Source organism: Merops nubicus, unplaced genomic scaffold (genome assembly GCF_000691845.1).
Source record: "Merops nubicus isolate BGI_N331 unplaced genomic scaffold, ASM69184v1 scaffold10099, whole genome shotgun sequence".
In the NCBI taxonomy this organism is placed as follows: domain Eukaryota; kingdom Metazoa; phylum Chordata; class Aves; order Coraciiformes; family Meropidae; genus Merops; species Merops nubicus.
The window spans coordinates 91,810-104,514 of record NW_008633060.1 but is presented as its reverse complement, the minus strand read 5'-3'; the positions used below and the strand labels follow the sequence as shown (position 1 = coordinate 104,514).

General features: G+C 39.4%; 1 protein-coding gene across 1 annotated transcript in view; it reads left to right on the top strand.

Annotated features, from left to right (window-relative positions):
• Positions 1–5,888, top strand: part of NPR3 (natriuretic peptide receptor 3) — a 33,790-nt gene extending 27,902 nt beyond the window's left edge. The window contains exons 5-7 of the mRNA XM_008948112.1: positions 1,133–1,268; positions 2,796–2,880; positions 5,777–5,888. Coding sequence (XP_008946360.1) covers positions 1,133–1,268; positions 2,796–2,880; positions 5,777–5,888 — 333 coding nt within the window. The remainder of the gene's footprint in view (positions 1–1,132; positions 1,269–2,795; positions 2,881–5,776) is intronic.
• Positions 5,889–12,705: the final 6,817 nt, after the last annotated feature.

The following is a 12,705-nucleotide window of genomic DNA, read 5'->3' as shown; positions in this document are numbered from 1 at the left end:
TCTTTCCCTTCAAAATTAAATTGAGGTGAAAGATATGAATGGGCTATCAGTTGCTTAATTCTAAGCCTAGTAGTGTATTAATATATTTTTTCATCCATGGTAGGACAAATATGTCTTTTGATGTGCTTCTGCCATTTCTTCTGACTGTTCCAGTGTTGTGATATGTGGCCTTTGCATAGATATTTTTTAAAAACTATTTTCAAGTGAATGATCTACTACTGTTAGCATAATTTAGTCCTGCAAATCTACAGTAGATCTAAAATACCTTATCCTGAATAAAGCCTGGATTTAATGTTGAGGACAGGAGTAAAATTCTGAACTACCTCGATGAATCGATCTGAAATAATAGTCCTTGCTACCAGAATAATAAGCATGAAAGGCCCTTTCTGTGTAAATATCAAAACCTGCAGAAATGCAAGGTAGAGAATGACAGATTCTGTTGTTCTACAGAAGATTTGAAGATCTTAGCTGGACATGATGAAATACTTCCAGATCCTTGCAAACCAGAAAAGTCCAGCCTGGAGGGTGTAGCCTGGAGGCTCAGCACACAGGGTACTTGAAATGGTACTTTCACTTCAGCTGAGTGACAGTCCTGAGCGCTCAACCTGCTATGGAGCAATTGAAGAAAACCTCAGGAGAGCAGGGAGGAGTATTTAGAGGGTTAAAAAAACTTGTGTGGATTTACATAGAAGAGAAGCCTCAGGGCAGGCCAGATAAGAGCCTGTGAATATGTAAAGTGATGTTTCAGAAAGAGAAAGTCTTTATGTCCACTGGCAATTTAATAAGTAATGGTGGATAATTGCAACTTGGGAGATTTAGCTTGTTAGGGAAAACCACTGAAGGTAAGGATAGCCAAATTCCAGAATAATTGCCTACAGGAGTTGTCAAGTCTTAAGTCTTTGGAGGCTTCTAAGAACAAGCTAGATAAACATCTGTCAGGAATGCTTTTGTTCAGCTGATCCTGCCCTGGGGCAGAGCATGCACGGGGTAACCTCCCACGGACCCCCTCAGCCCTGCTCTGTGATTCATCATCCTGCCACCGGGATCCAAGGGAGTCATGCCGCTCGCCTCTTTGTTTTAATTCCCTAAACTGCTAGGAAAATCTTTTCTTTCCCTTATTTTTCTTGCATAGGTGATTGGGGACTACTATGGAAAGCAGGGGCGTTTTGAAATTCGATCAAATGTGAAATATCCTTGGAATCATGGCAGGCTGCGACTAGATGAAGGCCGAGTTTCAGAGCACACAAACAATACACCATGTAAATCATGTAAGTTTAGTGACTTAATTCTTCTGCCCAGGCTGTCAGAAGCGGGAATCCATGTGGTGGTGCAACATAACAGGCCGTACTAAATTGCTTAGCACAGTTGTCCAACTGAGACATCGTGACTATGTCTCTCAGCGGAGTGGGAAGTTAAGGGCTGGCAGCTGTGGGTAGTACGTGGTCTGAATCACTTCCCTGAACTTAAACATGACAGTAATAATGATGCACAGCCCAGGGCCCTGGAGGCTTTAGGACTTTCCAGGGGCTAAAAGGTAAAATCTCTTTCAGCCAGAAAGAAGGATGTAACTGAAACCTCAAACAGAGAATAACCCTATTGATAATTAGCAGATGGGGGAGGTCAGTGCTGATGGGAGCAGTGTTCTCCCAGGGCAGAACGATTTTTTCAGTGCCGTAAGAAGTCACTACAAGGGGCCCCATAGGCAGAGAAGTGAAGTCTGTTCAGTGTGAATCAAGAAAGCTGGGACTCTGCAGAGAAGGTGTCCTTGCTTTCCAGCAGACAGACTTTCCAGGCCATGTTGTAGTGAGCAGGACATTGCAAGAAGATGAGGGGGGGAAGATGCTTGAGCCTCAGTGGCACAAGTGGACTTAGCTTTTTACAGTAAACTCATTGCTAGTCCTGCAGTGAAAAAATGTCTGGGGCCTGATAATTCTTCAATCCCTGAAAAATCTGTGTGGACACATATGCTGTAGAAATATTTCCAGGCCATACTCTTTGTGCTCAGCATGGTGTAGCTATGTATCTTATTCCTTCCACACATGCTGGTGTACAAACAAACTCCCTGCAAAGGGTCAAGGATAAATTAAGAGGAGGGAGCAGTTTAATTTCTTCAATATTTCTCTGTTTCTTTCCACAAACCCAGGCAGGCATGGGAAAGGGAGCAGGCTGCATCCACATGAAAATGCCATTGTTCTTCAGCTGCTCTGCACTTTGCAAAGTCCCTACTTGGATTCCCCTTCAGCCACTGTGTCCCTGCTTTGCTTCTGCTGACATTGGGAGCCAGGCAAAGCTCATATGGCCTGAAAAGGCATAGGTTCAGAAAAAAATAAATAAATTGAGGAGGTGTTGGATAATCATACAGTCATTTTAATAAAGCTGGGCAATAAAGGTTTATGATGCTAACCCACATGAAATTAGTTTCTGTTATAATGACTCAGGATGTTTCCAGCACTGGTTCCTATTATGTGTGTCATTGTAATCCCAGTCTGTGATACAATTCAAGTCAGGCTGTCTGGACCAGTTACCTACCAACATTCCTGTGTATTGAGTATCTAGAATTGTGCCTTCGTCTGACACTGATCTTGGGGGCTTTTTTAACCCCAGGGAGAGCAAGGACATAAAATAAACATGCAGAAGCTAAGCAATAGGTTCCCATGAAGTTCTGCACTCTAAAAGTCTTTAGTTATTATCTGAGGCTGGTCACTTATTTCCTAGTTGTGTGTATTTTCCAATATATAAATGCAAAGAGTTCTCGGTATGAACCCTCATTGTTTATTTTTCCCCTTTTCAAGCAGGTGGTCTAGGAGAATCAGCAGTTACCGGAATAGTTGTGGGTGCCTTGCTTGGAGCAGGATTGCTGATGGCTTTTTACTTTTTCAGGTTAGTCCAATTCATTGAAAGTTCTGTAAACTCTTTACTCACCATCCAAATCTCTCAGCTCCCCACAGCACATCGTTGATGGGAGTCAGAGAGGCACCTTAATAATCTGTGCTAACATGCCCACCAAAGACAGTGAACACACTTTGATCATCCTTTTCTGTGTATTCAAACCATTTTATTGACTCAGAGCCTCATCCTGTAACCACTTACATTTCCAAGTAACTTTACTTATGAAAGTAGCTCAAGTCTCAGTTGCTTTAATAAAGCCCTGGCCTTGAAAGCCTTCTTTGTTTGGTGCTTCTTGCCAGCACAATGGTGAAGGCTGTGAATCATGCAAGAGATTTATATCACTTGTCTGGTACCATGCTTAGTTTTAGAGTATTGAATGGACTTGTACTGGAAGCTAGAAAGAGATTTCTCTTTTATTGTAAGAGAGCGTTTGGATTTCAAAGCTGTGCATTTAACTTAATAAGATGAGGTCACTGCAAGAGGATCAGTGTTTTATCCTTATTTCAGTAAAATAATTTGTACATTGCTGGTCAGCAAATCTGAAGTCTGGAGAGTTGATTCTACACTGACAATACACTAGTTATACATGTTCAGCATGTTATATACACTATAATTGATCCTTTTATGCTATGGAAAAGAAAGGGCAGATGAGAAAATAAAGTTAACCTCTTGATATAAGAATAGATTAATTCTATGCAATAAAAATATCTGTTTATTAAAAAAGGTTAACAAAATGAAGCAAGTGAAAACTGCTTCAACTCACCAGCCCAATTCTAGGATTTCAAAAGGTTGCAGAACCAGGATTGTTTATCAGGTGCTTACAGCTGAAATTCTGAGGGGTGATTTCATTCTTGCATGTGTTTGGAGCTTATATAGTATATTGTTTGGGTTTGAGACAAAACTGGACCTGATGAAAGACTGTCTTTAAAAAAAAATATATATATATATACACAAGTCATCAGAGGTTCTTGCATCTGCCTACATTCTCAGTTTGAGATGGTAATTTTTAGGTCTGTTTTTAGCATTGCCAATATTAGGGAGGGGTCTTGGTACGTGAGGACAAGAAATGAGGCAAAAGATATATCCTGAGCTCATATAAAACTATGCAAAGCATTATTGTAGGAACGGGACTTAAATTTATAGTCATCTGGCACAAAGATTTGGATTGGAAATCCATGTAAGCAAAGGTGAGCATGTGTAAAAGTAAATATATACAACTGTGCTCAACAGTTTGTATTCACAGTCAGAAGGGAAAACTGAGCACTTTTTTCAGTGCAGTTCATATCATACTCAGGTAAAAGCTGAACCAGCAGAACATTGCCTCTTAAAAATGCCTGTTTCTCTCTATTGAAGAAAGCTGCAAGTATTCTGTCGGATGGATCTGTACATAGATGACATCTAAAGACATATGCGTGGCTTTCAGCCTGGAGATCTGATTATACTCACTCAGAACAGGAGTAGGGACAACCCTCTAATTCCACCATTAGAGTAAATATATGAAACATAACATCAGGATGTACAGGTCAGATTTTCAGAAAATGTAGGCCCAGCAATTGTATGCCAGGAAGTAATTAGTACCTGCAGCTTCTGTACCTTTCAAACTGTATGTACTTTCTAATTACATCTCATTTGGATCTGTAATTATCACAAATGAGCATGCAACACACACTCTTGAATGCGCATGCAAACCCTTGAATGATCTAGGTTGCAGTTCTGAAATGTAGCTTTCAAAGGATTTAAACTTAAAGAGCTACATTTCTAAAATGTGGACCTGTCCTTATGCATGAGCTATCATTGCATGCTTTGACCGTGGAAGGATCTGACTTGAAAATGCACTAATGAAGTAAAGCACATACTTTTTTTTTTTCACAAGTTATTTTGGAGCATCCTGATACAAACACAAATACATAGAGAATCTTTTCAGAACTTGTAGGTTCCCACTTTCTGTTGAGCCATGTTACCCAAATTAAGACCTTGGTATTTCGGAAATCATTCTTCCACTGTTAGACATCTAGCTCCAACTCCTGCTAGATGTACAAGTGGAGCAGAGCTTTTCTTGGCATACAGGTTTTTTTTTGTCATGTGTCTGCACAAGCAGTACTGCATGCACATGGGGCTGGAATAATGCCCTTCTGAAAAACTGGTCCCAAAACCAAGTAGATGCATAAATGCAAAAAATATAAACGTGAATTTTCTTATGATTCTTGGTGGGAGATTTTGCAACTGAAGGGCAGTCAGAGGGCTTGTTTGATGTGTAAAGCAACAACAGAATTCTTCAAAAGGCCCTAGAGGAAGACACACAGGAAAAACTGTGTCTGATACATGAGCAATTGTATTTATGTCTTATCAGTCCTCTACATCTCTTTTCTTAATTCATCATACGACCTCCTCTGACATAATAAACATAGTAGGTTTTTCAGAGAGAGATGGGAGGATTAGTTAATATATAGTTTAAATGAGAAATGCAACTGAATAAATGCATGTAATAATCTGAGTCAGATCAGTTGTTTGAACTCTGCAGAAAGTGCTTCCTCCCAGTGTACCGGAAAGAAATGTAGCTTTGATCAATACAAAGCAGTGATGTGACACAGTTCATATGACATTTCACAAAAACTTCCTAATCACTTAGATCAGAAATTTTCAAAGAAGCAAACATCTGTGTTGTGGTGCTTTGAGACTGCCTTGTAGAAATTAACGGGCATTTTTGAGCCTGGGTAGAATGTTTCAAGGCAAACTACTTTAATCTTTGACCAGGGTTTCACATTCTGCCACGTTTCATTTTTCAGCTGGCACCCAGTTGTCCCCTATTGGCATTCTTTATAAGGGAAGTCCTGTTATTCTATAGCTGGAGAAGGTTTTCTCACTCTGTTCCTCTCCTTTCATGCAGAAAGAAATACAGAATAACTATTGAGAGGCGAACTCGACAGGAGGACTGTAACATGGGGAAGCATCGGCAGTTACGTGAAGACTCCATTAGATCTCATTTTTCTGCTGCATAAAGAAGAAGAAAAAGAATCCCATTCTTCCTAGGGACAAAAAAAAATTAGGGAAAGGACACAACCAAAGATGTCAGTAAAAAAAAAAAAAAGAGGCTCTTGAAGAACTCACTATTTTAAGCAGTAATTTTATCTTAATTTCTTTCAGAAGCTCAGGAATGATTTACTAATCGTATTATGCCACATGGCCTTTCATCTCATAAAAAAAGAAAATGATGCAGTTTGGTGTTACAGGATATACTTAATATGTAAAGACAGTACTTCTTAAGACATATTAAGGGCAGCAGATCTGGGTTTAGCTGATGGGGAATGCCTCATTCTGTTCCCTTTTTTTTTGTTGCTCCTAACAACTCTTTCCTTAATTGCATCTCACCCATGGATATCAAATATGGTTTCACAGGCTCAGGTGCTGGTTCCTGTCAGAAGAAAAAAAGGGATTACTTTGGGGTATGATCCTACATCACTGGGTCATTGCCATTGATTACAGGGGATAGAAGATGGGGATATGGAGTTTGGTTCTGGGAGGGAGCTGGCACTTGGGTGTAGTTAACTCCACTGGAGCGTAATTAACTCCACTGAGACAGTCAGGCAAGTGGAAACACACACAAACCATTCTTTCCTTGTTTATGTAGTATCACAGACTGATACTACACGAAATCAAAAGCACTGATTCTCTGTCTTAGCTGTGAGGAGTTACAAAAAAACTCCAGTGAAGGATGAGGAGTTTCATTGGTGTAAAGTGGTGAGAGAAAAGACCATCAGGCCACTGGAAAGCACTGGCTGGTTCCTCAGTCTTGTATGTGTTCTATCATGTTCTTTTCTCTTGACTGCCATGACTTTTCAGAGAGGCAGATATAGTCCATGTAGAGCCTACTCCTGTTCCCAGTGAAGTCAGTGGCAAAATCCCATTAACTTCAGTGAGCACAGGACTGCATCCAAAATTGTAAATATGAAAGTGTTTGTATAGCTGAGGCAATTCAAAAGGGGATCTTTTTTTTTGTGTAAAAAAAAAATGACATTCCATGCTACCATTTTATTTTTAGGATATTTTTAATCTTGTATTTTTCTATTAAAGTATCTATTTTTGCTTTGGTAGGATTAAAAAGTTAAGGGTGAGGATGTTTAAAAGACCTATTTTTTATGATGGGAGTAACATGCAGGGCAAGCCAACAGCTGTAAATACATTTTAGCATCAGTATTTAGGGGAGGAGAATTGACCCTTATGGATAATAACAGTTTTCCCCCCATTTTCTTCTCCAGGCACATGCAGCATTCAAATAGTTATTTAGACAATATAAATACAGTTATTAGCAGTGTGATGATGGCCCTTATCCTGAATATAATGAACTTCTCACACGTTAAATAGTCCTACATCAGTCGGGGATACTGACTGTCCAAATCTCTACAATTAAAGATACAAGGAACTACCTTTGGGAACAGAGGTGGTAAAACACCTGTTAGGGCAGACGTCAATCCTGCTGCCATCAGTATCCGTGAGACTTTTGCTATTGAGTTTACCTGGAGTAAAACTGAATCTATGATGAATTAGCTATTGACAGGTTATTTTATATGAGACAAAGGAAATGAACAGTACATATTATAAAAGTGGTAAAGAAGACCTATAAAAATACTATTTGTGGAAAGACCCAGCTATGACTATGGTTGTAGTGTGTGGAATATTTTGGTTTATCCTATTCTGATTTCATAAGCAGAACTTTCCGGTCTCAACATTCCCAGTCAGACTTGGAAGTTAATTTCAAAACTGGCACTGAAGCCTGTGTTCTCCAAAACGTTTAGGCCCTGAAAAGCCAGAGTGCCAATTCAGAGAAACTGTTTTGGGGTAGCTGGAAGTGAATGAAGAGGGAAAGGTAGTTCTCTCTTCTTTCTACTGCTTTTTATTTGTTGATGGGGAAGTACCCCATGGAGTATTTTTTTCCAAGTCCCCCTTGGACTTTTATTTTTTTCTTACGTTTCACTTGTCTCTTAGCATGTATAAGGGTTTGTCACCTGCCCTTGTGAAATATTGTCCAGTGTCCCAGGCAGCCAGAGATCAGGGCTTCCTGACTGTCAGGGCAGCTCCAGAATAGGTGGTGGATGTAGACCAGGTAGATAGGGTATCTTTAGGACTCACTGTTAGAGCTGCTCTTCACACAGGAGATTTCTATCATCCTGTTTGCCAGTCTAGGCTTTGTATGACTTCTGCAAAGGTGCCTTAGCCAATGTTACACTGAGGTCAGTGGGCAGCTTCCTGAGGTAGCCTCCTTATCTCATGGGCACCAGAGAAGAATCTAGGCTAGAGCAGTATTCATACTGCTGTAGAGCTGGGGAGGAAAAAATCTTCCATATTAGTTTTTGGAATTTTTTCAAGAAGTGGAGTTTTGTCTGGCCCCTGAGCATATTTGAGGTTTGTATTTTTAAAAATAATTTCCGAGGGAGATTTGATCTATTTCTTGTTTTGCAAATATAGCTTTCATTATTTTTATTTTCTTTTATCCATTTTACTACTTTTCCACAGAAGAAGGGAAGGAAAAATTTTTAATAGAAGGGTGGGATGATATGAAGAATAAACTTTTTTTTCAAAATTGTTTGTTAAGACTTGCCTTGCAGTGTCAGCTAGTGGTCAAACAGTCATTGGGGAGCAAGACAGTAGTGTGGATCTGCATTTTCCCTGTGCCATGCACAATCAAGTCATACCAGAAGATTTGAGCCAAGAGATCTGGCTGAAACAATAAATTCTTAAGACAGCCTTTTTATTGCATCATCTTACTATAACTAAACATATATTTTTATTTATATATCTATAGTGAAAAGTCGCTTTTTAATTAAAAGCATAGTAATTCCAATGCAAGGTTTTATGCAGTGTTTTTAATCATGACCTCAGGAAGTTTTTTTGCAAGATGTCTCCTGGTGGGATACTGATAGAGGCCTAGCCACAACTTTACATCCCAGCACCTCCCAAGAAAAGTGAACTGTTCATATGCATTAGAAAATTGTAGGTCAGTGAGTTTTAATCTTTATAAATTTGTGCACACGTACCTGTGCATTTTTCCCATGGAAGTGTGGAGATCATGTAATGTTATTCCACATAAGTCGATTCTTGTATAGGATAAATAAACTAATTCTTCTTAACTGCCCTTTCACAGGCCTCTTGCTAATAGTTCCCAGGTCTTCTATGGACCATAGATCAAAAACTGTCTTGAGTTTAGATTATTCAGCGAAGAGATTCTTTACCAGCTAATGCACTTTTCCTCTCTGGTTCATCTGCATTAGCTCAATGCCACAATGTTTAGGCTTCAAACTCTGTAAGAGAATGTGCAATCAAAATAATAATAATTGATTCTCAAAAGAGTTTTCAAAACCTACATTTTTGGCTTCAACAAATTGCCCGTATTACAAACATACATCTATATAACAGAGCAGCACAAGGAGGGCCTTGATTCAGCTCAGCACTTTAGAGCACACTTAAAATATGCTCAACTTAGCTTATAAGTGCTTTGCTCACTTGGGACCAAGGGGTATGATCCTGGCCACGGCTGAGCCAGAGGGGATCTTGCCATGTGCTTGAATCAGAGAAATATGGCCTATAGGCTGTATGTTTATTGCTAAATCTTTCAGTTGTGCCTGTTAAATTTAAGTTGGCTTCATACTTTTTGTTTGTCAAAGCTTGACAAGTTCTGCTAATTTAACTTTTTTCTTAATTACAAAATACTGGTCAGCTTAATAGCTGATTGACCTCAGAATCTTCTTGATGATTCTGTGAACAAATTACCTGACTTGTACACTCTTAACTTCAACACATAGACTTACACTGCAAGCTGACAAAGGTGAAATTTAAAGTACGTGTAGTTTAGTAAGACCTACAGCTTCAGGATGCCTAGATGCTTTGTTCTGCGCTGTTGGTAGTTCTGGAAGTTTTGTTTATGGACAGCTTGTGTGTCCCTAGTTGTCTTTCACTGCCACCATCACAAGTTAATTACCAGTTCCTCTGATGCACAACAACCAAACCCAACCAAGTTCTAAGAATGTTCAGTTGTTGCTAAAAATTTTTACTGAGAGTGCTGTGTGCCTTCCAAGATTGTGGCCAAAATTTAGTTTATTCATGAGTTACATTCATTCACTTCTGAAAATAAATTTTATTTATCCATTTTCCATTTGTTTTTAAGAAATGCTTTATTGGAAGTATTTTGTTGGTTTTTAATGAAGAATTATAAAGGTGTAGCTAATGCTTTGAAAACATCTGTGCTGGACAAAATAAAGAGTGTTCTCCCTGACAGCATGTTTTACTAGGAGGTTGGTCTCTGATTCATTCTTTGGCTTGGAGATGTGATCACACTCTTCTTAAGCTAACAAAAAAAACCCTCTCATTGATTCAGTGGAAGTGAACTCAGGCCTTCAGTGGAGTGTCTTCAGGCTTTAAACTGAGCATCTTGAAGCAGTTCAGAGTGAATTTCCCAGCTTTGCAGGCTAACAGGCTGTGCATCAGCCTTAGCTGACCTTGGCTCCAGCACGATTTTCACCTCATGAATGCCATAATGCTCCTGGAAAGCCAAGAATAGACATCAAAGACAGGAAGCTAATAGTCCTGGTCATAAATTTCTTTGGCAATTCAGTCCACCTTTTCCGGAGCTCAAGACAGTTCCACATCCTTCACTACCTTCCTCTGTGCTTTAGAGTAGCCATGTAGCTGTTCTGTTTCTTTACATAAAGCAGTTGATAGTGTTTTCCCTTGTTTTCTCTTAAGGTAGAGTGAACACTTGAGTTCCCCATTTTTTTTTTCACGCCCTTTTCTCTAGCTTTGGAAGTACTTTGAGACGAGACAACCATTTTCCATTTATTAGTGACAAATGCTCTCTCTGCACTGAGGTAGCTTTTACATAATTTTGGCTGTTGTTAGTTGCCACCGTGCTGCTCAACTACCAGCACAGCTTATGTTGACCCATGGCCATATTAGCTGTTATCAGAGATCTAGACTGAGAATTGTCTGTTGTTACCCATCTTTTAACCATGCAGAGCTGAAAAATCATATTGGCCAAAACTTTCTGAATTTTAGTCTGAATTTTGCAGCTGGCAAGCCTTTTGTTTTAAAAACACCATAGGTTGGCACCATAAATTGTGTTTATAAAAGTAGCCCAATTAAAGCTAGCATGGATTACTCGGTGCCACTGGGCTCATAAAAATGCATGAGTCCAAGCATGGTGAGGTGATGTCAGGTAACAACAGCAAGTCTTTTTTATTGTTTTGTTTTTTCTTTATTCTAATTCCTTTTGCTATAAAATCTAGTGACCACCCTCCCCAAAGCAGGACATATGAGAACATAAATATAAGTTTCTAATGGTACATTACCTTTCCTCTTGGTCAACAACATGCCTTAGTAAATTGTCTCACAGCAGTGAGCAATGAAGGGACATAGTTCAGCAAAGTGCTTGTTTTGTAGGAGGCAGTTTTAGCCCTTTTTAGGAATGAAATACAAAAGTTACTTTTTGGAATAATTTTTAGGGATGTGCTGGGAAAAGTTTTACCTTCAGATGTGTTGTGTGTGTCTCCTCTCCCCTCCCCTTTCTTTCTTCCTGTTGAAAGCACAAGATTTGTGTGTGTGTGAAACCTTTCAAGGGGAAGAATGGAAGCATTTGCGCTCTGCATATCCCTGCTTAGAGGCAGAAATTAATTCAGATGGCTTGAGGCTTGGGTTTTTTTCCAGTCTCAGATATCTTATAACATCTGAACTCTGAGACTGATAGAAAATGATTGTTGAAATTAAAACAAATAGCTATTTGTGAGACACCTCAGATCTGGGTGTCTACAGGAGTTAACGAGGTCTGTGGCAGACTTTGATAGTGTGTTTTCTCTAGAGAATGACAGGAAGCCCTGTGGTTTGCCCCAGTGAAGCCTTAAGTCTGGCATAAATGCAGCTCTCCTTTTGTTTTGCCCATAGAGGAGGAAAGGGTTAAAGTTAATGTTGGTGGGTTTTTTGAGCTTGCTGCTGGTTTTGAGTGAGAAGATAATGCTGCCATGGCTTGGAGGCTTTCTTGGGCTACTGTTTAATTATGTCCAGTGTACCATTATGTAGACTGTTGTATTATGCTTTTACTTCTTCCAGAATGACTCCTAACTGACATACACCAAATCTGCAGCATACAAAACTAGCTGTCAAAAGGAGAGGCTCTGGGGTTCATTCAAAATCTCTCACTAACCACTAAGTTAATGTTCTGCATCAAGGGCAAAATATTCTGAATAACCTGACACTGTTACAAGTTTGTATGGTAAGCTATAGTACTTCAGAAATCTGTGGATTCATTAGGTGTTAAATCGTTGAATTAAAATCCACTCTCTGTGTGAACTGTTACTTGGTATTTCTGTCATGTGAATGTTTCTAAGCACACTTGAGCAAGCAAAGAAAATGTACCAAAAAGGGTATTTAAAAAATAAGTAATCGTGTTTTAATGGTTTCTTTGGTCATCTCAGCTGATATGCACAGGGAACACACAATTCTCCCCCACCCAACTATGAGCAGAGGTTTTTCTAATGTTATACTGAACTGTTGGCAGACATAATGAGCACAGCTATGTTGGTTCATACTCCACGATGATCTGGACTTCTTTTCTCTGTGAACTGCTTATGGAGTGTGACAGAGGAACAAGGCACCACTGAAAAGCCAGTATCACAGGTAGAAATCAGTGTCTGTTTATCTTGGTGCCATGTGACATGGTAAATGTTTCCTCTGGCATTTGGTATCTTCCTGATGTAGCTTTGTGGCAGATGTTTTGATCACTTCTGCAGTACAGATGGAAGGGATGGAGAGGGCTGTTGAGAATGTAGGGTA